The sequence below is a fragment of the Oncorhynchus mykiss genome, chromosome 11, assembly GCF_013265735.2.
Source record: "Oncorhynchus mykiss isolate Arlee chromosome 11, USDA_OmykA_1.1, whole genome shotgun sequence".
NCBI lineage: Eukaryota > Metazoa > Chordata > Actinopteri > Salmoniformes > Salmonidae > Oncorhynchus > Oncorhynchus mykiss.
This window is the reverse complement of record NC_048575.1, coordinates 37478972-37506945: the sequence shown is the minus strand read 5'-3', so window position 1 is coordinate 37506945 and position 27974 is coordinate 37478972. Positions and strand designations below refer to the sequence as shown.

Sequence of the window (27974 nt, the reverse complement as noted above, 5' to 3'; positions counted from 1 at the left end):
GAGTGTGCATGACAAGTGCACACATCGGGAGAAGTGTGGAGAACAAGGTTGCACACATACCGTACACTGAGGTCTATACACACTGTTAAGCTCAGTAACCGTATGCCAGAAATGATGCACATTCCAGTGTCCTCCTGAGTTTGTGAGAAGCATATCAGTATCAGAGAAGCCTATTGGTCTCTACAGTAGTTCTACTGAATTTAGATCACGAGGCCTCAAGACAAGGCAAGCTTGCTTAAAGAACAGCAAATTATTAATTGAACGGGTGGAGCTATTAGAGTTAAGAACAGCACGTTAAATGTAGAACTCCACGGCCAAATTACATTGGGAGCAGTGGAGGAATACTTGGCGGCCTTTCATTGAGGAAGACTGATTGATAAAACAACCCACAGAGACCGGAAAAAAAGACTGATAGCAGTACATACTACAAAATACTGGACCAGAAACCACCACAACCACTGAGAAATAAGTCTCCCTGACCCCCAAGGAACCCCCTGTAGAATCATCCGTACGCAGTCTGAGATCCAAGCTTAGGGAGACCTCATTGAGTTTAGCCCAGGAAGTTCCCATCACCCATGTTGGTTAAGTGATAGACTGGAAAATACTTTGCACTGGGAGTCAAGAGCATGACAGGACACGAGATCCCAAAATATGTGTTGTTGTGATACAGGGAGAGGTGATCAGGAACCAGGACAGACACGTAAATGAGCCCCAGCCATGGAGAGATATGGAGAGCTGGTGAGAGTGGCTGAGAAGGAGGGAGAGATGCAGGATCTGGGCAGTTTCCTCAAGAAGCTGGTTAGTGGGGCTCAAATCACTGGTTGGTGAATGTTGATTTTGCCTGGTTGAGGCTGGTTGATTGGAAATAACTGAAGGTGATTGGATGGTGAGTGGGAGAAAAGGGATGGAGATAAAGCTTTAAGCAGAGGTGAGAGGTCACCCTGATAGAAAACTGACCCAGGACCTGATTTGATTACGTGGTCAGTAGCTTACTGGTGTATTAGCGTATTAGCATTATATTTTCAAGATCCATTCATCAACTAAATCGGAGGCAGCAACTAACAAGCCAAATCCCCAGAATGGAGCACTGAATAATCAATCAGGGGGAAAGCCAAAATGGCGGCAGCTGTTGAAGCAGTGGCACCACCAGTGCTGCTGTAAGGACCAAAGGGGAGAGAGGGGGACTGGGGCGGAGGCAGAAGGGAAAGTCAGGGGGAGGGGTCTGGGGCCTGGGAGCTCAGCATGCAGTCAATACCTGGATGTCGTATACGGGTTTGGAAGAAGGAATGGCAGCAAACTGTCGGTAGTCAAACTTATTTTCTGACAGGGACTAGAAGGACAGCAAAATGGAATGAGTAGAGGAAGAGGTGAGGAAAGAGGAAGAGTGAAGGATAGGGACAGGTAAAGGGAAAGAGGGAGGGAGAAGGATGGATGACTCAGCGGCGTGGCTTGTTTAGAGAGGGATTTGATTGGCTGTAGTGATGATCCAGGCATTTGATAGGCTGAAGTGATTGTGTACAATGGTGGCGAAGCATTTCAATGCGCCTTAAAGCCCATCAAAACAACTTTGTCTACAAATAAGCACACTTTAGATGATGGAACATCTCTAACCGGAACAGCTACTTAAAAGATAAGGAAGGCAAAAGTTAGACTGTGACATTGTTATTCTCAACAAAAATTTGCTCTGGTTGTCCAAGCAACAATCTGAAGTCTCTATTACCCTGGATTGAAATACGTCAGTGGAGACATCTCTATGAACTCTGACATTTAACAAACAAACGCAGTAGAGAACTCAGTTCTTACCAGTCTGCCTGGTGACGTTACTCCTTGTGGACTGAAATCTGTTAGACAAAGGTTAGGACACTATTAGTCGATTGAGGTCTGGTATTGAGTGAGAGGCTGCATCCCAAACGGCAACCTATTCCCTATATGTATTTTTTTTTTTTACCAGGGCCAATAGGACACAGGTCAAAAGTAGTGCAATATACAGTGAATAAATAGGGTGCCATTTGGGACGCAGACATTGAGTGAGAGTGAATTAATGTAGGTGCTAAGCTGTGTGAGAGTGTATGCGATGGCCACTGATGTACCTTCCAGAGGGGTGGGGGATGGCGTGAGGGCGGGCGAGGGCGACTCGGCCAGCTGGTCCAGTGTGCCACGCTTCTTTCCCTCCCTGGACTTAGCGATGACCATCTGAGCCTTCAAAGCATCCTGCTCCAGAGACTTCATCCTGTTGGTGAGAGAGAGAACACCGTCAGATAGAGAGATGGACCGGAGAGGGAGAGACAGAAAGAGTGGAAAAATTAGGACAGGACAGAGAGAAAACTAGGACACGTTGCTCTAATGGAGTGGGGAGGACAACCAGAAAACAGCAGATGTTGGGTGCTCCTTGTCCTGGCCTGCGGTGGTTCACTCAATGCAGAAAATGCTTGTTATTAAAACTAAAGTATAAAAGTACAAGACCAGCGTGGCAGCATCCAGGAGAAGGACTACTTAGGCGGGCCCTCCCCTCAGACTGCTACAGCCACACTGGAGGCAGTATGTTAGTATGATGAAAGATGCATTAAAACCAAGAGAAGAGCGAGAGAAAGAAAGACAGCGATTGAGATGTAGAATGAAACAAAGTGAGAGAGAAAGGAAGCAAGCTAGCTGAGTCAATGCCCCCCCCCCCCCCCCCCCCCCAAACCAAAGCACCCCAGGCAGCAATAACCCCACAATGAAATGCGGGCCAGGGTGAGCAGACCTGAGCTGGGAGGCAGCGGAAGAGGCGGCTGCGTTTTGGGACTGAGGGGGTGGCGCGGTGCCCTGAGACGCCCTCACTCGCGACTGGTAGAGCCTCTTAGCCAGGTCCTGCTCATACTGCCTAACATCCTCCTCTAGGCCATAGGGCCTGCACCCACAACGAGGGGGAAGGTGGGCAGGGAGAGGGGGAGGAGGAAGAAGAGGAAAGGAACACGCACAGAGGGACAGGGCACACAGAGGAAAAAAACACAGAGATGGGCAGTAAAACATTGAAACGAATAGGAGAGAGTCAGGAGAAAACCAATGAGACCAGTCTAGTAGTAAGAGATGAAAACAGTGAGAGGGAGGATTTCAAAAGTAGATACGCAGCCTTCAGAAAGTATTCACACCCCTAGACTTTTCCATTTTTTGTTGTGTTACAGACCAAATTGAAAATGGATCAAATTTAGATGGTCACTGGACCACATAAAATATTCCATAATGTCAAAGTTGAATTATGCTTTCAGAATTGTTTACCATTTAATAAAAAAGGAAAAGCTGAAATGTGTTGAGTCAATAAGTGTTCAACCCGTTTGTTACGGCAAGGCTAAGATCAGGAGTAAAAATGTGCTTAATAAGTCCCACAGTGCATTGGGAAAGTATTTAGACCCCTTGACTTTTCCACATTGTGTTACGTTACAGCATTATTCTAAAATTGATTAAATATTTTTTTCCCCTCATCTATCTACACACAATACCCCAAAATGAAAAAGCAAAAACAGGTTTTTAGAAATGTTTTTAAATGAAATATCACATTTCCATAAGAATTCAAATCCTTTACTCATGACTTTGTTGTAGCACCTTTGGCAGCGATTACAGCCTCAAGTCTTCATGGGTATGACGCTACACATTTGACACCTGTACCGGTTCTAGGAAGAGTCTTGGTGGTTTCAAACTTCTTCCATTTAAGAATGATGGAGGCCACTGTGTTCTTGGGGACCTTCAATGCAGCAGAAACTTTTTGGCACCCTTCCCCAGATCTGTGCCTCGACACAATCCTGTCTCTGATCTCTATGGACAATTCCATTGACCTCAAGGCTTGGTTTTTGCTCTGACAGGCACTGTCAACTGTGTGACCTACTCTTAAAAGGTGTGTGCCTTTCCAAATCATGTCCAATCAATTGAATTTACCACAGGTCGACTCCAAACAAGTTGTCGAAACATCCTCAAGGTTGATCAATGGAAACATGAAGTACCTGAGCAATTTGAGACACAATTGGAGTTTCTCAAAGCAAAGGGCCTGAAGACTCATGTCAATAAAGTATCAGTTGTTTTATACATTTGTAAACATGTACAAAAACCTGTTTTCGCTTTGTCTTTATGGGGTAGTGTGTGTAGATTAGTATAAGTATAAGGCTGTAACGTAACAAAATGCAGAAAAAGGGAAGGGGTCTTAATACTTTCCGAAGGCACTGTAAGTCTCACAAGTTGCATGGACTCACTCTGTGTGCAATAACAGTGTTTAACATGATTTTCCTACAACGGGTTGATCAAAACAAGCATTGTGATTGGCTTAGAACGCGTCTCTCGACCATACTAAAAAAAATATTTTGCACCGGTAAGCCTATGACACAAAAATGGGAATCTTGTTTTCTGTTCCATCTGAGAAATCATGCTCATCCACTGTCCCATCAGCACAGCCAGCCAATTCATTAACTTGACCTCCACTGTAAAGGGATTATTATTTCCACGCTTCTAGCCTAACATTTAGTTGAAACAACGTTGCTGTCTGTCTCTAGACATTTGCAACATAGTTTCAATATTACACTGAACAACAATATAAATGCCGAGGAGGTATTTCTGTCTGTAATGTGGGTTTTTCCCTTCTGTGGGGAAAAAAACATTTTGATTGGCTGGGCCTGGCTGCCAAGTGGTGGGCCTATGCTCTCCCAGGCCCAGCCACGGCTGCAACCCTGCCCAGTCATGTGGAATCCATAGATTAGGGCCTAATGAATTTATTCCAATTGACTGATTTCCTTACATGAACTGTAACTCAGTAAAATCGTTGAAATTGTTGCGTTTATATTTTTGTTCAGTATATACACTGCTCAAAAAAATAAAGGGAACACTAAAATAACACATCCTAGATCTGAATTAATGAAATATTCTTATTAAATATTTTTTTCTTTACAGGTCTGGATTTGGAGTCACACTCAAAATTAAAGTGGAAAACCACACTACAGGCTGATCCAACTTTGATGTAATGTCCTTAAAACAAGTCAAAATGAGGCTCAGTAGTGTGATCTCCTGAGGGATCTCCTCCCAGACCTGGACTAAAGCATCCGCCAACACCTGGACAGTCTGTGGTGCAACGTGGCGTTGGTGGATGGAGCGAGACATGATGTCCCAGATGTGCTCAATTGGATTCAGGTCTGGGGAACGGGCGGGCCAGTCCATAGCATCAATGCCTTCCTCTTGCAGGAACTGCTGACACACTCCAGCCACATGAGGTCTAGCATTGTCTTGCATTAGGAGGAACCCAGGGTCAACCGCACCAGCATATGGTCTCACAAGGGGTCTGAGGATCTCATCTCGGTACCTAATGGCAGTCAGGCTACCTCTGGCGAGCACATGGAGGGCTGTGCGGCCCCCCAAAGAAATGCCACCCCACACCATGACTGACCCACCGCCAAACCGGTCATGCTGGAGGATGTTGCAGGCAGCAGAACGTTCTCCACGGCGTCTCCAGACTGTCACATGTGCTCAGTGTGAACCTGCTTTCATTTGTGAAGAGCACAGGGCGCCAGTGGCGAATTTGCCAATCTTGGTGTTTTCTGGCAAATGAAAAACGTCCTGTACGGTGTTGGGCTGTAAGCACAACCCCCACCTGTGGGCGTCGGTCTGTTTCTGACCGTTTGAGCAGACACATGCACATTTGTGGCCTGCTGGAGGTCATTTTGCAGGGCTCTGGCAGTGCTCCTCCTTGCACAAAGGCAGAGGTAGCGGTCCTGCTGCTGGGTTGTTGCCCTCCTCCGGCCTCCTCCACGTCTCCTGATGTACTGGCCTGTCTCCTGGTAGCGCCTCCATGCTCTGGACACTACGCTGAGACACAGCAAACCTTCTTGCCACAGCTCGCATTGATGTGCCATCCTGGATGAGCTGCACTACCTGAGCCACGTGTGTGGGTTGTAGACTCCATCTCATGCTACCACTAGAGTGAAAGCACCGCCAGCATTCAAAAGTGACCAAAACATCAGCCAGGAAGCATAGGAACTGAGAAGTGGTCTGTGGTCACCACCTGCAGAACCACTCCTTTATTGGGGGTGTCTTGCTAATTGCCTATAATTTCCACCTGTTGTCTATTCCATTTGCACAACAGCATGTGAAATGTATTGTCAATCAGTGTTGCTTCCTAAGTGGACAGTTTGATTTCACAGAAGTGTGATTGACTTGGAGTTACATTGTGTTGTTTAAGTGTTCCCTTTATTTTTTTGAGCAGTGTATTTAATCTCCACTGTCCTCTTGAAAATGAACGTATTTTCTCAGCCAGTCGAAATATACTGTAACGACCCTGGGCCCAGGGTCGTTACAATACATTTTGATGGATAAAAAGAAATAAATGTAAATCGAAAAACAGGTGAAATGAAATGCAGCTGTTATTCTAGCTGCACGGTTTACAGGCAGCATGGCAACGGCACATTTAGAAAGAACGACTGGGTCGCGCCCATACATATAGAACATAGACTTCACGACTGTGTCACGTTTTTGGCAACCTAACCAATAGAATGAACAGACATTTTTTCTCAGCCAGTCGAAAACAAAGACATTTCAATAGAAAAACTGGTCAAATGTCATGAAATGCAGATAGTTTGCTGTTTTACCAGCTTCAGTTTGAAGTGATTACATTAGCTGTGTAGTTGGGCTAGCTCCTCTGAACAGTGTGCTGACGAGAGAGCACATGTTATATGCCAGGCGAAATCCAAAACAGCTTAAACAAATGCACATGCACCTACTTTGTGGTTATTCTAGCTGCACTGTTTGACCTGACTGTTTAGCAGTAGTTGGCTGGCAAGCAATGGATTAGAGCATGGCAACCAAAACACTTGCCAGCCAGCATGGCAACCGAACACTTAGAATGAACGACTGGGTCGTGTCCACACATATATAACAAAAACGACTGGGTCGCATCTCTGGCAGCCTAACCGACAGAATGAACGGCCAGCCGGCTTGGCTAGCAACAGAGGACTAGGCCTATATTTTCGTTCAGTGATGAAACAGGCAGGGAGCAGGTCTCGAACCCTTCTAGCCCAAAGTCCAGCGCGCTATCGACTGTGGCAATGTCCCTCAGCCGAGCAGTGAATTTCTAACAGATTCGACCACAAAGGCCAGGGAGGTTTTCCAATACCTCGCAAAGGGAATAAATTGGTAGATGGGTAAAATAATAACGAAACTAAATATCTCTAGAGTGTAGTGAGGTTATTAATTACACTTTGGATGGTGTATCAATACACTCAATCACTACAAAGATACAGGCATCCTTCCTAACTCAGTTGCCGGATAGGAAGGAAACTGCTCAGGGATTTCACCATGAGGCCAACGATGACTTTAAAACAGTTACAGAGTTTGATGGCTGGGATAGGCGACTGGATCAACTGAGGATGAATCAACAACACTGTAGTTACGCCACAATAATAACCTCAATGAGTGAAAAGGAGGAAGCCTGTACAGAATAAAACTATTCTAAAACATGCATCCTGTTCGCAACAAGGCACTAAAGTAAAACTGCAAAAGATGTGGCCAAGAAATTAACTTTATGTCCTGAATATGTTTGAGGCAAGTCGAACATAACACATTACTGAGTACCACTCCCCATATTTTCAAGCATGGTGGTGGCTGCATTATGTTATGGGTATGCTAGTCATCAGCAAGGACTCAGGACTTTTTTTTAGGCTAAAAAGAAACGTAATAGAGCTAAGCACAGGCAAAATCCTATAGGAAAACCTGGCTTTACAACGGACACTGGGAGACAAATTCACACTTCAGCAGGACAATAACCTAAACACAAGGCCAAATATACAGAGGAGTTGCTTACCAAGACGACATTGAATGTTCCTGAGTGGTAGTTACAATTTTGACTTATCTCTGCTTGAAAATCTATGGCAAGACTTGAAAATGGCTGTCTAGCAATGATCAACAACCAACTTGACAGAGCTTGAAGAATAAAAAAATATATAATATGCAATAATATTGTACAATCCAAGCGTGGAAAGCTCTTAGAGACTTATCCAGAAAGCCTCACAGCTGTAATCACTACCAAAGGTGATTCTAACATCTATCGACTCAGGGGTGTGAATACTTACATAAATAAGATGTCTGCATTTCAATTTCAACAAGTTTGCTAAGATATCTAAAAACATGGTTTTCACTTTGTCATTATTATGTATTGTCTGTAGATGGGTGAGAGCATGGCGCTTGCAACGCCAGGATTGTGGGTTTGATTCCCACAGGGGACCAGTATGCACTCCTAACTAAGTCACTTTGGATAAGAACCTCTGCTAAATGACTCAAATGTCAAATATTATAATGTATTTAACCTTTATTTAACTACCCAAGTTCCTTTAAGAGGAATCTTTGATAATCAGTCACTATAACGCGAGGAAAAGATAAGAAACACAACATCTGACAAAAGCAAAAATAGTAGAAACACAGAAAAATAGATTGGGAAGGCAAAGAGGAATCTCCTAGTTCTCTACATAGCTCAGTATTTAGAGCATATTGATCTATGTCTCTTTATTTTGTTCACACATATTCAAATGTACTTTTGTGATTGTGTGTGTGACCTGATTCTGTGTGTGTAAGTGTGTACCTTGCTGCCCTCCACAAGGCTCTCTTCTCGGCTTCCAGAGCCCGTTTCTCGGAGGGGGAGAGGTCCTTGTCTCCAGCTGGGGCCAGCTCTGGACTCTGCATCCTCAGCCGCTCCTGTTGCCTCCGTTCTGCCTTGGCTGTCCGGATGGGAGCCCCCGACTCTCCAGGGTACACTGGGATCAGACTGGGTGGAGATGGAGGAACACAAAATGTCAAAACACACTGCTAACACTCCACATAACACCTCACACACACTGCAGGAGACTTGGGAGTCACACACACAGAAGAGGTGCTGAGTCACTACACACACAAGTTTGGGAGATGCGTCACCACTGCAAAGACTATAATAATCAACACATACATGAATTTGTGATTTAAAATCTAGGACATGTTTGGTTGTCTTTACCCAGTCATGGAGTTGGGCCTCTGCTGCTCCAGCTTGAAGCTCTCCTCTAAGGAAATCCTCTGAGAGTCTCCTTTACCATCCACTGACGAGGGCCTATGGGCACAAACATATAACATATGTGAGGGAACATTTAAATAAAAAAAACTCACAATATAATCTTCCATTACTCAAAACAAAGGCAATCAAATCAATCTTCATTTAAAGTACATTTCCTAATAAATTCAAGAGAAAAGGCTGTATGTACCCTGAGCTACCACAGTAGCTAGGGGGTGTGGCGCTGTAGCTGGGGGGCGTGTTACAGTGCCTGCGGGGGGTGGCTACAGGCTCCACCTTGTACTCCACCCCGTCCAGCACCACTTTGCCCGTGGCCTTCAACACTCCCATCTGCTTCACCAGGTCATCCTCCTCCTCGTCATCTTCATCCATCAGGTACTCCCGTGCCCGCTGCTCGAATCTCCTCTCTGGGATTGTAGAAACATAGTTCCATTAGGATTCCATTCATCAGAGCTTATGCTGCGTTCATAACAAGTGGGAAACTCTGAAAATACTACTTGTAAACTGGGTTGCTTGGATTGACATGCTTTGAACTCGTTGAGAATGCTGCGTCAACCTGCACTAAAAGTACAGCTTCCATGCTTGTAAACAAATTAGTGTTCAAAAACCAGATGAACAGATTAAAAATATATATATAAATATTGTTTTTGGGTTGCATTTAAATAATGTTTTGTTGTTGCATTTAACTGCCAAAAATGCTGTTATCGAGGTCATTTCTATTGTATGTGACGTCAGCGTCAGAGTTTAGCATGTGAGAAGCCACCACCACTAACATACTGTGGCTGCTGCCAACATACTGACTCAACTCCAGCCACTTTAATAATGGAAATTGATGTAAATTTTTTTTATCACTAGCCACTTTAAACAATGCCACTTAATATAATGTTTACATACCCTACATGACCCATCTCATATGTATATACTGTACTCTATATCATCTACTGCATCTTTATGTAATACATGTATCACTAGCCACTTTAAACTATGCCACTTTATGTTAACATACCCTACATTACTCATCTCATATGTATATTCTGTACTCGATAACATCCACTGCATCTTGCCTATGCCGTTCTATACCATCATTCATTCATATATCTTTATGTACATATTCTTTATCCCTTTACACTTGTGTGTATAAGGTAGTAGTTGTGGAATTGTTAGGGTAGATTACTCGTTGGTTATTACTGCATTGTCGGAACTAGAAGCACAAGCATTTCGCTACACTCGCATTAACATCTGCTAACCATGTGTATGTGACAAATAGAATTTGATTTGAGCTCAGATGAGACCATTTCCCACTTACTAATTACCAGTTGGAGGGGCGATCAAGTAGATATTTCCAAGTCGCATGCTGGTATTTAAGAATTTAAGATATGTTATGAAGGCAGCATTAGTCTCTCTGACCAAAATGAACCAGAGAGTTGTACCATTTTCAGAAGGGGGTAGAGTTGCAAGATTCCTGTAAGTTTCCCCAAAAATATTTTCCGTAATTCCTGGAGTAGTACCGGAATCATGAAGATTAAGCAGCAAATTCAGAATCCTCCAACCAGGATTTCTGCAAAACCTGGGAATGTTGGGAAAGTTACCTAGAAATGTGCAACCCTAGAAGGGGGTGAAGGGTATTATTTGGGCTTGAAATAAAGTAGCTGGCTGGCACAAACCTTCCTCCTCCCTCATCTTCTTCAGGTCGTCTGCTCCAACCAGGGACACGCGGCCTTTGGGCTTGGTGTCGGGCGTCTGCTGCTTCATGTCGATCTCAAAGTACTTCTGTCTGTCCCTGAAGGAGCGCTGCGCCAGGTCGTCTCTGCCACCAGGTGATGGAGTCTGTGGGAGAGGGGACCACGGGGATAGGGTGGTTAGGATGGTGGAAGAGGGGGACAGAGGTTGGTTTCGACTTGCCCAATCAAATGTTCAATGGACACAGACATAAGCCAGATCCCACAACAAAGTCCATAAAAATATGAGGATTTTTTTTTAATAAACTGAAATACTTTGATTTGACCATTTCAATTGAGAATCATCACAGAGTTATGAATGTTTTACTGTATATCCAGCACAGTATTCATTGATTGTTAAGCAGGTGGGAAAAACTAGGCATTAAAATTAGGCAGTCGAATCACAACCCAACACCACTAGCTACGATTGATTCTGAGGATGATTTATTGACAGGATCCCACCTCTGACACCAAATGTAGCACCACCGCCCCTTCCCACTGTAAGTAACAGTGATATAGACACTGCAATCACCACCAAAGCAAAGGAGACCACAGCCCGATCTGAGCTTTTATTGGGGGCACCCATGGTGGGGCACCTTTACAACCATGTCCATGGAGGCTCTGTAGAGGCGTGGCGCTGCTGCCAGACTCATATAGTCCAGACAGTCAGAGGAGAGGGAGGGTCGGGGAGAGACGGGGGCTGCCTGACCCATACCCATTCCACCGTCCCCCTCTACCTCATCCTCAAACACCTCGTCGTTCAGCTCAGGCTGAAAGAACCACATGTACAGAAGTGGTCTCGTCACCGAAGTGTCAGCCAAATAGGACATGACCAACCGCCAATGTCACTTTAAGCAGGTTTTATCGGCACTTTTTCAACGTCTTCTAATTAACACACACTGACCTGCATTGCCATTCAAACTCATTCGATGTCACACAGACAACAAAAACCACACGTATGACCATTCATTTGTATTGTCACTGGTGGTACAAACGCTAACCTCTGGAGAAGGCTGATTGTGGTGGACGTTGTTCCTCTGGCCAAACAGATCCTGTCGATAAGACACAGAAGAGAACGTGTGAGAGGGAAACAGGAGGCAGCCATTGGAACAGACAGAAAGACAGACTGTGGAGAGGCACAAACATAGGAATAGAATCAGAGATTAATCTATTTCTATGGACACAAAGCAGGCAAGGTGATGAGAATGGTTGAGATGGGACTTCTCAGCACAGACAGACGGCTGATGATCAATGATCGCTTTCAGAATAGAAATTGTGAACATCACGCACCACCAGTACAAAAACAAAGAGTACAACACAACTGCATTCCAACACAGTACGGAGCACGGTTACAGGCCCAGACGGGGGGGGGGGGCTGCGTCAGTCGTGAAGGGGGGGCCGGAGCGACTAAAACAGTGACGACGACCATCACAGCATGCTGGCTGGGGCCCACGGGGTGTCTGGGTGGGGCGACCTGCCTACCTGCGGGGGAGGCTCCAGCACGGCCAGCCAGTGAGGCACGGCGGCGAATGCCTTGTATGCCTGCTTGGGGTTCAGGGGGAACTCATCGATCGTGTCGGGGGAGGGGGCACGAGGCTGCAGCTGGGAGGGGGGGGGGTCCATGAAGTGGGAGGAGCAAAAGGGAAGAGAGGAACAAGGAGAGGGGCAGACTATGAGAAAAAAACTGAAGAGCTGAAGAAGACAGCGTGAGAACAAGGTGGAGAAACGATGATGCGAAGGGGGATGTGCAAGAGACAGACAGTAGGGGTGGGCGAATGAGGCTGTGCCTGCCTTGTTGAAGATATGGCACTCAGATAATGTGTGCGCAACTCGGCGGCGGTGGCATTATATACAGGAACATGGGAGATTGTTGAGATTGCTGAGATTCAACCCATAGCTGCTTTATAGCAGTTGGATGATGAAGTAGGGTTAGCCCAATCACCAGATGGAATGAAACATTTCAGAACTCCCCTGTGAGCCATTGGTTGGCTCTGGCTACAGTAGTAGCGACTTAGATAAATCTTGCTGAGAATGCAAGTCCACTTTTACGCCGCTTGTCTTCAACAACAGTGCTTTTACAGCGAGTCCCTGTGCGCAAATGAATGCATGGACAGGGACCCAGCTCAAACTCCTTGGTAAGTAGCTTCTACAAATAGTAGGAAATAGTTGCGATGAACATCAATGACACTGCTGTGAGACGGCACCCATGATCGGGGGTGGGTGGGGGGGGGGTCTCACCCTCACCCTACGTGGTGGTGAGGGGTCTTACAAAGGTCTGAGAGTTGATGGGGGAGGGGCCATGCTGGAAGGGATTGGGGCTGCTGTGCCCGTCCGGAGTGGCTGGAGAGGTGATCGGCCGCCCGCCACCACGGGAGAGGGGCTGGATGGCACCTGGCCTTGTCTGGAAGGGAAAACCACAACAAAAGACGTTATCGTCATATATTTCTATGCAGGCTATGTCCAAAATGGCACCCTATTCCCTTTTTCTAGAGACTTAGGGTGCAATTTGGGATGGAACAACAGTCTGAGCACGGAGAACAGACTATGAATGTTTACTGTCAATGATGGACAGTGAGAGTACAGATCTTGCCCCATTCATTCTCTATGACTGGATTTAAGGTCAATACCTCATAGGGACTCAGTGGTGAGATTTCCTCCTTGGCAGGCAGTGCAGTAGGGGTGAAATGAATGCTTGCCTGAAAAAAGAAATACAGAATAATGCATGGAGTTGACATGACGGCTTACATGACAAGCCACACACCCCGATGCTAATATTTCAACATAGGTGTAGGGTGAAGTTACCCCTAGACGGTGTTCCTGGGTCAGTTTTGGGGATAGGAAACTGATACTAAATGTGTTCCCAGAGGAAAACTTCACCCCGGAGCTTTCAACATACAGGCGCGCTTTCTACAGGCGCAAACATGGATCTCACACAAACGTGCACACAAAATAAAAATGGTTTTGCAATTACTACCCTGACTTGAGCTACCCTGACGATGCAAAATGAACACTAGCTCTGAAATCTGTAACACATACGCTCTGAAGCTGAATAACGTGCAGTAGCTCAGAGCTAGGGCTGTGACGGTCATGGATTTTTGGATGACGGTAATTGGCCAGCCAAATGACCGCTGTCGCCGTAATAACCGTTCTCACTGCATGTGCTTCCATAGAAATATAATTAATAGAATGGGCATCCCCATTCAAGTACATAATGGCATAATTGTATTTTATTTTATACTTATGTTACCAGGGAAGTTGAATGAGAACACATTCTCATTTATATCATAACCCGGGGAATAGTTACAGGGGAGAGGAGGGATGAATGAGCCAATTGGAAGCTGGGGATGATTAGGTGGCCATGACAGTATGAGGGCCAGATTGGGAATTCAGCCCGGACACCAGAATTCAGCCCGGACACCAGGGTTAACACCCCTACTCTTACAACAAGTATATATATATTTTTAAACCAAAGGAAAGAGTGTCTCCTATTGGCCCTTTAACACCACTTCCAGCAGCATCTGGTCTCCCATCCAGGGCCCCACCAGGACCAACCCTATTTCGCTACAGAGGCAAGTGAGCAGGTATGGTGGTATGCTGCCAGCAATTGGTGGACTGGCAGCCATTGTGAGTGTACCCACTACCCATAGGAGCAAAGGAGGAAGTGTACCCATCAATATGTGCTTGATTTGTTGATTCAACTCAACTGACATTACAAAAAATACATTCCATTGGACACAGTTAAAATATTTCTACATTATCATGGAAATGATTTCATCACAATACAGGGCATTCCGAGTTTACCAGTCAAATTGCCAGGGTTAGCGGTTCCAAGACTGTTCTATTCATTATAATCCTATGTGCTGCTGTTGGATTGTGGGGGGTGTTGCCTAGGTTACCGAAGATCATTTGCTACAACACCTTTTTTTATTACTATATACAGTACGAGTCAAAAGTTGACACACCTACTCATTCAAGTTTTTTAAATTATTTTTTTTACTATTTTCTACATTGTAGAATAATAGTGAAGACATCAGAACTATGAAATAACACACATGGTATCATGTAATAATCAAATAAGTGTTAAATCAAAATATATTATATTTGAGATTCTTCAAAGTAGCCACCCTATGCCTTGACAGCTTTGCATTCTCTCAACCAGCTTCATGAGGTAGTAACCTGGAATGCATTTCAATTTATAGGTGTGCCTTGTTGAAAGTTAATTTGTGGAATTTCTTTCCTTCTTAATGCGTTTGAGCCAATCAATTGTGTTGTGACAGAAGATAGCCCTATTTGGTAAAAGACCTAGAACAGCTAAAATAAGCAATGAGAAACGACAGTCCATCATTACTTTAAGACATGAAGGTCAGTCAATACGGAACATTTCAAGAAGTTTAAAAGTTTCTTCAAGTGCAGTCGCAAAAACCATCGAACACTTAGATGAAACTGGCTCTCATGAGGACTGCCACAGGAAATGAAGACCCAGAGTTACTTCTGCTGCAGAGGATAAGTTCATTAGAGTTAACAGCCTCCGAAATCGGCAATTAACTGCACCTCAGACTGCAGCCCAAATAAACGCTTCACAGAGTTCAAGTAACAGACATCTCAACATCAACTGTTCAGAGGAGACTGTGTAAATCAGGCCTTCATGGCCAAATTGATGCAAAGAAACCACTACTAAAGTACACCAATAAGAAGAGACTTGCTTGGGCCAAGAAACTAGAGCAATGGACATTAGGACCAGTGGAAATCTGTCCTTCAGTGTGATGAGTGCAAATTGAAGATTTTTTTATTTTTACGGTTATGACTTAATTTATTTTCATGACGGTCTTCATCCATAACCGTCGGTTACACAGAAATTGTGTCTACTCAGAACACATTCCGATACTTGGTAAACACATTTCAACATCATTCTCAATGCAAAGGTCAGGGTTCATTACAAATTCCAACAAAGCTAGAATTAAAAGCACAAATGACAAGTAGGGTCCTCAACAATTTCCAAAACCAGAGGGTGCATCCCAAATGGCACCCTATTCCTTATGGGCCCTGGTTAAAGGTAGTGCACAATGAAGGGGGACTAGGGTGCCATTTGGGATGCAAACAGAATCTACTACTGCATGAAGTAGAGAAAGCATCAGTAATGAGTGGCCATGGCAAGCTCAGCAGATGTGTGTGTTTAAAAAAGGTACACTTGTAGTATAGCTTCACTGTAGTACAACTCATTATAAACAGCTGACAAAAGCAAAGGGCCAGACTCCACTGATAGTTGTCTATGGAAGCTGAGCAGACAAAGCCAGGCCAGAGCAGACCACTTACGAAGCGGGTCTCCTTGCCTGCACACAGGGAGCTGGTGGAGGAATGAGCACTGGGCTAGGGATGGAGGAATGAGCACTGGGCTAGGGATGGAGGAATGAGCACTGGGCTAGGGAGGGATGTGAGGGGGGGAAGGAGGGAGGAGGAAGAACCAGCAGGTACACTACATTTACCCTCTCTGAAATGGATTATGTCAAAAGATAACAAATCTAGGTGCTGTGAATGCAGGGGTGTGAATGAGGGGACTTTAAAGGAGGATGTGAAAGGAGGGCTGTTGTTGGGCTGGGGTGGACATACCGGTTGTGTGGTTGGTGAGTAGGGGGCGTCTCTAATGGGACTGTCTGTCCTGGGGGGCTCAGTGGAGGGCGCCTGAGAATACACAGACAAAGAGAGATGGGGAGAGATTTAGCAGCTGTCCCATCATCCACCAACTCCACTCTCTGTGGAGTAAGCAGCTTATTATTATTGGTAAGGTTGCAAAATTCCAGATTTCCTGCTTATTCTGGAAATCTTCAAACTAGGATTTCTGGGAAAAAGTGGGACTTTTGGGAAAGTTACCAGATTTCTGCTACCCTACTGGTGCAGCAAATAACAGTACACATGTAAAAGTCATTTTTGGACATGAATGCCAAAACGTTCAGAAATTAAAGGTGCTCAAAGTTGACCCATTTTGCATAACCCACCATAGCATGAGACATCCATGTCTTCATCACTGGAAAATATAAACTGCTGCGATTGATATCATTTAAAAGCTTACAAAAAGGGTTAAATTATTTCATGTTGCCCTTCAACATCTTACATCAATTATCTAAACGTGTAAACTTATTTTTTCATATTCACATTATTTAACATAATCTAAGGTTTTGGTGTTGTGCCCGCCATCGGTTGAGACACAGCATGCTCTTGAATACAGGGTGGGTGTTATGTTCTGGCTGATAAATGGGACTACATTTGAACTTTCAACTGTCAAATGGTACCGCAAAGATGGTTGGAGGTCCACATGTCAGAGAATGCGGACTTGAATGGGAATATCTGTTGAAATCAGAGAAACAGAATAGACATGACCATTTAAGTTGACATTCGACGATGGGTGGACCTGCAGTCATCTTTGTGGTAGAAGTTACAATGTCAATACAATAAACAGTTCAATGGCGTACCAGCTAAATAGCAGTGGTATGAAGGGATAGGTCCAATCTATTCATTCCATTTCTATGATTGAAACAACACCCACCCTGTATTCAAGAACATGTTGTCTCAACCGATGGAGGGACAAACAACCTTAGATTTATGTAAAATAGGTTCTAAACTACAACATATGAGAATACAAAAAAAAAAACAGTTTACACGTTTGTAGATTATTTTATAAATAGTTTGACAACAGTTTGTAAGCTTTTAAATTACATCAAACTCAACCGTTTATCTTTTCCAGTGAGGAAGACATGGATGTCTCATGGTATTGTGGGGTATGCAAAATGGGTTCAATTTGAGCATCTTTATTTTCTGAAAGTTTTGGCATTCATGTTCAAAAAGTCACATTCTGATCACTTCTTCCATGGGAAAACATGTATGGACAGTTTTGTTAAAATCAAAAGGGATGCTGTCAAAAAGTGAATGAATTCAAATGGATTTACCCCGGACTCATTCATAGCAGGAGATTTCTCCATCTCAATTCCAGCGGTCACATGTTCATGGCTATTTATTTTCAAAGGGTTAGTGGTCATTCAAGTCATCCTGGCTGGCAGTGTTTGATTGGCAATGATTATACCATACAAGCGCACAAGTGTGTATCCTTTGCTACAGGGAGGAACTCAATGAAAATAAGGCAGGTCAGGTTGTAAGCCTAACGGTTGTTACAATGGAAAAATCAAACACATAACATACATTCTACCTTATAACATCTTGGCTGAAACATGTTCTATTGGCACACAGACAAAAGGAACTGCTAATCCTAAACCAGGCCACACACCATGCTGGCTCAAACCCACACGTGCAGGCAGGCAGTCTGCTTGCCTTGCTGAATAACCAGGGCTGCAGTTTGCCCGCACTCCCGTAGCCCACAGGAGGCCCTGAGAGGATGCGCTCAGAGGGGGGGCACCCCTTGCCCCTGCGATTGGCCACCAGGAAGGGGTTCTCAGTGAAGTTGATTGGCTGGGAGTCCACCAGAACCACCACCTCCTCATCTTCACCAGTAGGCAGGGCTTCTTGTCTAGCTGCTCCTTGATTGGAGGCGGTTATCAAGGGACTGGGAGAGTGCTGGAACATGTAGAGGGGCCCTGCCTCTGTGTTCATAATGGGGCCGGACTGAGGTAGAGCATGGGGAAGAGGGAAGAGGGAGGTGGGGGGCTGCCCCAAGTCAAAACCCAGGGGCTCTACGGTGAAAGAACATTGGGCCTGAATGGGGGCCTCCATGGGGGCAGTTGCACTGACAGAAGGAGATAACTGAGAGAGCGAGAGAGAGAGAGAGAGAGAAAAAGGGGGCACAGTGAGACAAATGGTAAGAGAGGGATAAAGGAAAACTCAAATCTGAAAGGAGAGGGATGCAGATTAAACTCAGAGGGGGAGAGAGGGAAAAAAACAGAATAGTAGGTGATGTCCAGATATGTCCAAAAAGGGGAAACTCTGAAATAACTACTTAGAAATTGGGAGCAACGAGTTGTGTGCATTCATGTGCTTTGAACTTGAGAACAGCGATTGGCTAATGGCAAACAAGCTGCGTCAACCATAAACATAAAAGTAAAGCGATCATGCTAATTAGCAAATGACTGTATTCAAAAACAATATATATATATATATATATATATATATATATATATAGGGTTTTTTATAAATAATGTTTTGTTGTTGCATTTATAATGCAGCACAAGCTACATAAAAAGAGATGGAGACAGATCGCTACATGTTAAGAAATGGGAGACACACTGGAGGACATGAGGATGGAGACAGATCGCTACATGTTAAGAAATGGGAGACACACTGGAAGACATGAGGATGGAGACAGATAAATACTTAAGAGAGAAATAGGGAGCCATGTGGAGAATAGCTAAAATAGACACACAGATCCACAGTACACACTGGCTGGCCAGATCAGAGCAAATCACACACAAAACCCAAAGTACTGTCACCACGAGAGTTGCAAAACTTTCCCAAAATCTCCAAGTATTCCAGAAATTCCGGTTGGAGGATTCCCTCGGTTTCCTGCTTATTCCCTCCTCCTGATTCGGAATTTCTGGGAAACCAGGGAATTTTGGGAAAGTTATCGAAATGTTTCAACCCTACACACATCTCAAATGCCTACCGTCCAGTTCGTACGCAAAACTTCCCTAATGTTGAAGGGATTTGAGTGGGTAACGGAGGAGCGGAGCCCACGTGACACTTCACCTTTAATCTGTGAAGGAGGAGCTTGGCAGATAGATAAGTCATCATACCAGAAGTATTAAATGGTTGTCTATCCCTCTAGTTACGCTCACATAACCAGAACAGTAGCCTGCCCTGCCTGGGCCCCAGCCTTAAATAACTCACACTATCAGTACAGTTAGACAGCACTAGACTCTTAGGCTTCAGTCCACTCCTTACACTTACGAATCAGGCCTCAATACACTCCACATATGACATAGGAGAGAGTTCATTAAAGAAGCACAACATGACAAGACACAATACCCCACAAAACCTCAAATAAGGCCCTTGGATAAGAAACTAACTTGATGCAGTAAAACAAATATTCTTCAACCAAGTGACACAGCAGAAGATTGAGTCCCAGAGAGCATTCCACTGCGACCAGGTTGGATTTGAACTCAAATGTGCCAAAAATGCTAGGGCTTAAAGTGGGACGTGGCTTAGTGTCTTCAGAACTACATTGTTCTACACTGACCGTGCATTCCAAGACACGGCCTTGACATGTCGTGACAATCCAAAGAGTGTCACTAGGAATACATGCAGTCGTGAACTGTGACACATCGTAGTGTTGGTGTCGGACATTGTGGTTAAATGTGGCCTATAGTACAGAGGTCAGTGGGGCGTAGGGTTTCCATTAGGAAAATGTGTCGCCTGACAACATGACCAGGAAGATTTAAATTTACCAGACCCATATGCATTGGGTGCGTAACCCATTAAGGCTTCCACCCTAGGTGCTCAGAATGGCAGAAATCACTTTTAAACTCACCAAAATAAAAGAAACGTGCTCTCACTGTCAACTGGGTTTATTTTCAGCAAACTTAACATGTGTAAATATTTGTGTGAACATAAGATTCAACAACTGAGACAAACTGAACAATTTCCACAGACATGTGACTAACATAATGTGTCCCTAAACAAAGGGAGGGTCAAAATCAAAAGTAACAGTCAGTATCTGGTTTGGCCACAATATGCATTAAGGACTGCAGTGCATCTCCTCATGGATTGCACCAGATTTGCCAGTTCTTGCAGTGAGATGTTACCCCACTCTTCCACCAAGGCACCTGCAAGTTCTCGGGCATTTCTGGGCGGAATGGCCCTAGCCCACACCCTCCGATCCAACAGGTCCCAGACGTGCTCTCAATGGGATTGAGATCCGGGCTCGTCGCTGGCCATGGCAGGACACTGACATTCCTACCTTGCAGGAAATCATGCACAGAACGAGCAGTATGGCTGGTGGCATTGTCATGCTGGAGGGTCATGTCAGGATGAGCCTGCAGGAAGGGTACCACATGAGGGAGGAGGATGTCTTGCCTGCAACGCACAGCATTGATATTGCCTGCAGTGACAACAAGCTCAGTCAGATGATGCTGTGACACACCGCCCCAGACCATGACGGACCCTCCACCTCCAAATCGATCCCTCTCCAGAGTACAGGCCTCAGTGTTATGCTCATTCCTTCGACGATAAACACGAATCCAACCATAAACCCCTGGTGAAACAAAACCGCGACTCGTCAGTGAAGAGCTCTTTTTGCCAGTCCTGTCTGGTCCAGCAACTGTGAGTTTGTGCCCATAGGCGACGTTGTTGCTGGTGATGTCTGGTGAGGACCTGCCTTTACAACAGGCCTGCAAAGCCCTCAGTCCAGCCTCTCTCATCCTATTGCGGACTGTCTGAGCACTGATTGATGGATTTTGTGTTCCTGGTGTAACTCGGGCAGTTGTTGTTGCCATCCTGTACCTGTCCCGCAGGTGTGATGTTCGGATGTACCAATCCTGTGCAGATGTTGTCACACGTGGTCTGCCACTGCGAGGACGATCAGCTGTCCATCCTGTCTCCCTGTAGCGCTGTCTTAGGCGTCTCACTGTACGGACATTGCAATTTATTTCCCTGGCCACATCTACAGTCCTCATGCCTCCTTCCAGCATGCCTAAGACACATTCACGCAGATGAGCATGTTTTTCAGAGTCAGTAGAAAGGCCTCTTTAGTATCTTACGTTTTCATAACTGTGACCTTAATTGCCTACCGTCTGTAAGCTGTTAGTGTCTTAACGACCATTCCACAGGTGCATGTTCATTGTTTATGGTTCACTGAACAAGCATGGGAAACAGTGTTTAAACCCTTTACAATGAAGATCTGTGAAGTTATTTGGACATTTACGAATTATCTTTGAAAGACAGGTTCCTGAAAAAGGGACGTTTCTTTTTTTGCTGAGTTTAGATTATGGTAATTCATCTTAACAGAACATGCAACTCCTGTAATGAAGCAGCTAATAAAACCTAATTTTCAAACATTTTCCAAAATGCAATTCGCGAGCGGTTTTCTTAAGTGACAGATGAAAATCTGTTAGAAACTTAGAAAGAGGGGGAATCTAAAGATGCAACAACTAGGATGGGCTGCTAATATGACTAGGATTGTGCCTTTGGCTTCTGGACAACGAAAGAAAGTTGAAAACCAACAGAACAGGAGAGAAATGCTGGTTTCAATGGCCTATGAGGAAGTCTTCATAAAATAATTTCCTCCACATTTCTATGGTGGGATTTTGCCTCGGCTACTTTGAAGCAAGGTCATTTTTATTTATTTTATTTGACCTTTATTTAACTATTCTTATTTTCAATGACATTCTAGGAACAGTGGGTTAACTGCCTTGTTCAGGGGCAGAATGACAGATTTTTACCTTGTCAGCTCGGGGATTCGATTTTGCAACCTTTCGGTTACTAGTCCAACGCTCTAACCACTAGGCTACCTGCCGCCCAAGGCATGCCTCATAATATATGAAGTAAAACGACCAGGTTTCAAACAAATGAAGTAAATGTTTTCAAAATGCATACTGCCTCCAGCTTACATTGTAAAGTGGTGGGTGACATGCCTACCGTTGCCTATAAACCTGTAGGGTGAAAAGGAGGCGCGCTTCAATTACAAGTTGAGAAAAAATAAACATAGAGAAGCTCTGTTTTTAACATGTAATTGTGGTTACATTTGTTGCGCAATGACTGGGCATCAGCACATTTCTCTCCAGCAGCAACGAGCTGAGAAGCTGCAGCAGCAACTCTAGCGGTCTGACAAGCGATATTCCCCTCAAAATAGGCGTGCGCGATAAATAATGAAAATACACAGGCTGATAAGCATGACTGTCAAATGCATCTCCATCAACTGATATTTCCATCAATGAATAAAAAGCATTATTTTGAAGTCAATTTGGCCGGCAATTTTTTTTTATTGGCTTTTCATACTTTCATTTTTATCTGTCAATTACTGGCTAACGGAAACCCTGGTGGGGTGGTATGTAAACCAGTACCCTTTTGGCACAGGCTCAGAAGACTGTCGAGGACAGCTGGGCTACGGCTGGAGGCCTGAGGGAGGAGGGGAGGTGCAAGAAAGACGATCAACATGCCAACAAGGTGAGACTAACTTTACCCAGAAGGCCTGGGTGAAGGGTGGAGCCAAGTGTGGTTCATCACGACACAATCTCTGCTTACCGCTCCCTTCTCATGCCAAGAAGCATGTTTCTTCATATGACTTGCTACATACCTTAGATACTATGATTACATACCATAACATGACCAAACTTCAGCTGTCAGAATATCGCAGATAAACATTATGATAAAAATAAACTATAGACAGGGATTAAAATTATCGCAAAAAATGTAAATCCAACAAATGAAAATCCAACATACCAATCGACAGGAAAAATCTCAGGGAGTCATGACAAGAACCACTGGTAATCATCCTGGGTACACAGGTCATGGAACCCAGGGGTCCTCATTCTAACTCTAATGCACAGCCATAATGCAAGAACAGCTGCAGGCAATATATAGGTTAAGCACTCCCAGAAAAGCCCCATGGCCTAGTACTAGAGCTTATAGGTCTAACCACTGTTGCATTAAGGTAAAATAAATAGCTAACAGAACACAAATAGCTCAAAATACAATAAAGACCCCGAATACAAACTAAGCTTGGGAAAAAAACTACAATATTGACACAAATAGTAGCCTCTCATGTACATGCATCTATGTAAGACCCTAAAACGGTGACAGGTATGAGAGCGTAATAATGTATTTATGTCAGCTCATAAATCCTTGGTAATTTACAGCTTTAGCAAAAATGGCTGCTGTTCACACATGTAGCTAGAATATAGAATTGACACAATGACGGTAGAATACATTAATACATAAATGAAGGAAGGAAACGTGCAAGAAAGACAGAAGAGCCCAGCCCAGTTGCCCCGCCAGGCGCTGTCCCTATACTCACTGTAGGCTGTTGGGACCAGGGGTGCAGTAGCTCCAAACTCTTCCAGGGACACTGACTGACTGACTAATAGAGCCCACACTCTTCCAGGGACACTCTCCCTCCCTCTCGCCTGCATCCCTCCCACTCCCCTCCTACCCTAAGTTTAAAATAACGGCCAGCTGTCCCCCCTTACCCACCTCCTCCAATCAGTCCAGCGACTTCGGTGTTTTTCCTGAAACAGGTACCAACCATTTTGGCTGCATCATTTCACTTCTCTTCTATTTCCCAGCATTCCAGCTAATGATGTGAAAGGCAGCCTTCAGTTTTTCTTTGTGTCCTCACCCTTCGATTCATCTCATTTTGTTTTGTAAACGATGTCTTCAAGCCAAGGTAGACGGATCCATTGACATGGCGTGCATGATGAAACAAATGGATCTTGTTTTGGAATGTAGCATCTCATCATATCACAGAAGTGAGTGGAATGGTTCCATTCCATTGTAGAGGCAATCGATTCTTTGGGCCCAAGGCGTTGGTGAGGAAGGCAGGAGTCAGGGTTGTGAACATTGGGAGGGGATGGGGGGGGTCACATTCTCCCCCTAGCCTCCAGAGGCACCTGCTTGACCTCTGGCCACAGAGGGTTTCCCGGGAGATAAACAGGGTGGATTCCACAGGGAGGTCTATTCTGGGCCCAAAGGGACCATTTCCAAGATAGTCAGCAGACAATTCCAGGCATTTCACAGCCTTAGTCAAGGTTCACAGGTCTTATAAGAGGTCTACTATAAGAGTTACCTTTCAAGTAAACTAATTACTGTATATTTCTTACTTACCCTGTTGACCTTCTGAAGAGCGGTGGTGGGCAGTGCGGCCAGCGTCCGGTAGTCCAGTTTCAGAGGCCCAGTGCCCAGGTTCTGAGGGAAAGGGGAAGAGGGTGGAGTGTCAGACATAGTGGGGGAAAATTACTTCCCTCTCATGTGTCACTCTGTAAGGAAGTAACTTCATGATTACATAAATATGCATTGAAGCGCAACAGGTTGCAAAACATCTCAGAGGCTATAGTAAAATCCTCTGGAGCTGTCCACCTCTCTGACAGGGAGGCAGTTGGTTGAGCTGAGGACTCTGAGGCCCAGGGGGTACCAGTCTCACCTCGGTCTTCTCTTCTAGCAGGCGAGTATCTTCCTCACGCTCCAAGCGCATGCGCTCCTTCACAGAGAGGACAGGGGAGGACACCCAGCCACACAGATAATGGAAAACAGGGGATGACATGAATGCAGGTGAAATGGGATAAAAGACAAACGAGATGGAGGAATTAAGTGGAGGTGGAGTGAGTGGAGATGGGAGTGGTGTATGGACGACCCAGACATTATGAGGGGAGGGAGGGGAGGGTCGGGGGAGGCAGAGAAAGGGTAGAAGAAAAGAGAGTAGGGGGAGAAAGGATAGAACCCACACACATTAGAAAAGGGCTCTGTTAATTTGCCACAGTAGCAGAAAAAGCATGCGAAGTAGGACTTGGCTACATGGTCTCACTCACCACCTTCTCCATCTCTTCTCTCTCCCACTGGGACGTCTCTCGCACCATCTCCACCTCCTAGGAAATAGATTTTAGGTCAAAATGTTTCATATTAAAAGTGATCTACTCCGTTTTCCCCTGTGTTTAGTATGTGTGTGTGTGTGAGAGTCTTGTGTGTGTGTGAGTGAGTGCGTGTGTAGTTGAAACGTATGCTTTTTTTGTTGTTTTTTCACTTTGCACTAACAGCTTTTGTTATTCTTTCGAGCATGGATTAAATTAAGTATATTTTAGCATCTCGGCCTCGTTGGGTTGAGTGCGACTACCAACGTAGTTCTACACTCAGGTTTTTCTCCCACGCACCGGACACCATCCACTGAAGCCTGAGTGCAGACCCTCCCACTGGCTGTGTGTCATATTATTCTCACCTTCTGTAGGATGTCCATCTCCTCGGGACTCAGGTCTCGGTCTATAGAGGAGATGCTCTCCATGCTGTTCTTACGCACGATGCCTGCGGCAAACGGGTTGGCAATGATGCCCGGTGACGCCTGAGATTAAACAAAGACGCGCTATTAACATGGCATCCGATTTGTATCTGACTCTGTATCTAAGGATCATTACAACCCGGAATGGATGTTAATCCGTTTCCCTCACCTCTACAGCGGCAGCGTTGCCAGGGTCGAAGCCGTCACACACCAGCATGACCAGGGTGTCTCCCACGGCGCGGAGCACGCGTACAGCCTCCGTGTGGGTCATGCCCAGCAGGCTGTAGTTACTCACCTCCAAGATCCGCATGCCCACAAGCAGACGGCCATCCCTGGCCGCCGCACCGCTGGAGCTCACCTACAGGGGGTGATGCAGGGATGGGGGGGTTAAGAGGAGTCAATATATCAAAGGAGGTCAATCATTGGCCGTATTCCAAGGGGGATAGAATGACAAGGTGGGTTCCAGGTACCTTGGATATGAAAATGCCCTCATCGGTGGCGTCGAAGGGGTTGCCAGCGTGGCCCTTGGCACCGCCGCGGATGCTGATGCCCAGCTTTTCTCCAGGCTGCTTCTGGATCACTATCTCCTGTATTGGGACACATAGATCAGGAGATGAGACTGGTTGGGGGGTGTGTGTGTGTGTGTGTGTGTGTGTGTGTGAGAAGGGACAGAAGCTGTGTGTGCACGTATGTGGGTCTACTGTGTAGGCCTATTTCCGTGAACACATGTGGGTTTAAGAGACGTCACCTCCATCCCGGGAGGCGAGGGGTCCCTGCGCACCAGCATGCGGATCTCCTGCTTGTTGGAGAGCAGGGCTTTAACAGCCTCCTGGTGGGTGGCGTGGCGCAGGTCGATGGTGTTCACCTCCAGTATCCTGTCCCCCACCCGCAGCCCACTCTGACACGCCAAGCCATGGGGGATCACCTAGCACAGGCAGGCGAGGGTGAAATACACAAACTCGGGAAAATGAGAGAGAGGGAGTGAGCGCGACCGAGAGAGACAGAGAGCGACAGAGAGTTGAAGTCTTCTGAATTGAGAGAGAGAGAGAGGGGGAGCAAGAGAGAAACCTTAGAGATGAAGACGCCAGGCTCGTTGATGCCGAACGGGTGACTGGCGTGATCACTGCCTCCCACGATGCTCAGTCCCAGGGGGCCGCCCGCTTTCACCAACACCACTTCCTGTCAGGAGAGGAAATGAAGCTACAGTGTTGTTTCAATTGAGGGACAAGGTTCTACGATATGGGCTCTACAAATACAGTATCAGGAGACATGAGGAATTCGGGAAAACATCAGTGTCACAACCGGCAAATACCAAATACACTCAATCTTTAAGTCAATAACTTCTACTAGACAAGGAACACAAACTATCCATGGATCTACTATATCTACTTGAAGACAGGTATGAGATAAGACATAGGCCTAAGCTCTAAGTCAATGGAACAGACTCCAGGTCTTGCTGCATTTCACTGGGCCACACTACACCAGCCTAGGTTTATTATGCTTTATTATGTCAGGACTAAGCATTCGTACCTTGCACCATCTTTTCTTGAGCTGTAGAGCATTCGAGATAAAAGCCTAATGTAAAGGTATTAAAACTAAAGTTAATCTGAAGCTTGAATGCTCCATCATGGTAACTTACCACTATCCCCATAACATAGCCCTATACCATTTTTCCACCCGCTTCGTTCGCTCCCTTCGTCTCACCTCGATGGGGTATTCGTCCTCCAGCGGCTGGCTCAGGTGGTTCCCGTGGGGCAAGAGGCTGGAGTCGTCGTTGCCCTCTTCCTGGTCGGGTGAGTCAGAGGGCTCTGGAGGTGGGGGGGAGTGGGTGCGGGCACGGGACAGGCCCGGGGAGCACCCTGGGGTGCCCGGCTCGGCCTGGTCACGCTCCACCAGGAGAGCAATGGTGGGAGAGGTGCCGGTAAGCAGCGCTACTGCCTGGTCGTGCCTGGCCTCGGTCATGTCTACGCCATTGATCTGGATCCAACGGCACAACCAATAAGGGCAGGCGTCAGTAGGCTGACTGACTAAACACAGTGTGCAACACTCAGGACTAGAGGTTCAGTGAGGGAAGAGAGCTATGTGTTCGGGGGTTGGAACCGGTTCAGGGAACAGAAAACCGGAAAATAATGACATTTTTTGAAGAACAGAACCAAGAACGAAAGTGATATATACTGTTCTGGAAAATAACTTATTTTAAAAGCACAGGAACCGGTTAATAACTTAATTTTACATTTCAGGCATATTGTCCAGTGTCAAAAAAGAAAGAGAGAAAAAAAAGCCATCGCTG

At 45.4% G+C, this 27974-nt stretch overlaps 1 protein-coding gene across 22 annotated transcripts in view; it reads right to left on the bottom strand.

Annotated features, from left to right (window-relative positions):
• Positions 1-27974, bottom strand: part of LOC110535656 (protein scribble homolog) — a 128853-nt gene that overhangs the window by 6390 nt on the left and 94489 nt on the right. For 6 of the 22 annotated variants that reach the window (XR_005034623.1, XR_005034622.1, XM_036935390.1 and 3 more), the window contains 23 exons: positions 27389-27661; positions 26753-26863; positions 26433-26609; positions 26155-26271; positions 25854-26042; positions 25628-25747; positions 25224-25280; positions 24839-24895; positions 24523-24603; positions 18085-18513; positions 16372-16443; positions 13392-13460; positions 13034-13165; positions 12247-12366; positions 11766-11816; positions 10711-10873; positions 9237-9453; positions 8993-9085; positions 8588-8770; positions 2744-2890; positions 2091-2230; positions 1804-1841; positions 1256-1330 (listed from right to left, as the gene is read on the bottom strand). Coding sequence is in view for 19 of the 22 variants with exons in the window: in XM_036935390.1 (XP_036791285.1) it covers positions 1256-1330; positions 1804-1841; positions 2091-2230; positions 2744-2890; positions 8588-8770; positions 8993-9085; positions 9237-9453; positions 10711-10873; positions 11766-11816; positions 12247-12366; positions 13034-13165; positions 13392-13460; positions 16372-16443; positions 18085-18513; positions 24523-24603; positions 24839-24895; positions 25224-25280; positions 25628-25747; positions 25854-26042; positions 26155-26271; positions 26433-26609; positions 26753-26863; positions 27389-27661 (3111 nt within the window). In the remaining 3 variants the exon portion in view is untranslated. The remainder of the gene's footprint in view (positions 1-1255; positions 1331-1803; positions 1842-2090; positions 2231-2743; positions 2891-8587; positions 8771-8992; positions 9086-9236; positions 9454-10710; positions 10874-11765; positions 11817-12246; positions 12367-13033; positions 13166-13391; positions 13461-16371; positions 16444-18084; positions 18514-24522; positions 24604-24838; positions 24896-25223; positions 25281-25627; positions 25748-25853; positions 26043-26154; positions 26272-26432; positions 26610-26752; positions 26864-27388; positions 27662-27974) is intronic. The other 16 variants (XR_005034624.1, XM_036935400.1, XM_036935399.1 and 13 more) reach the window with 12 other exon arrangements.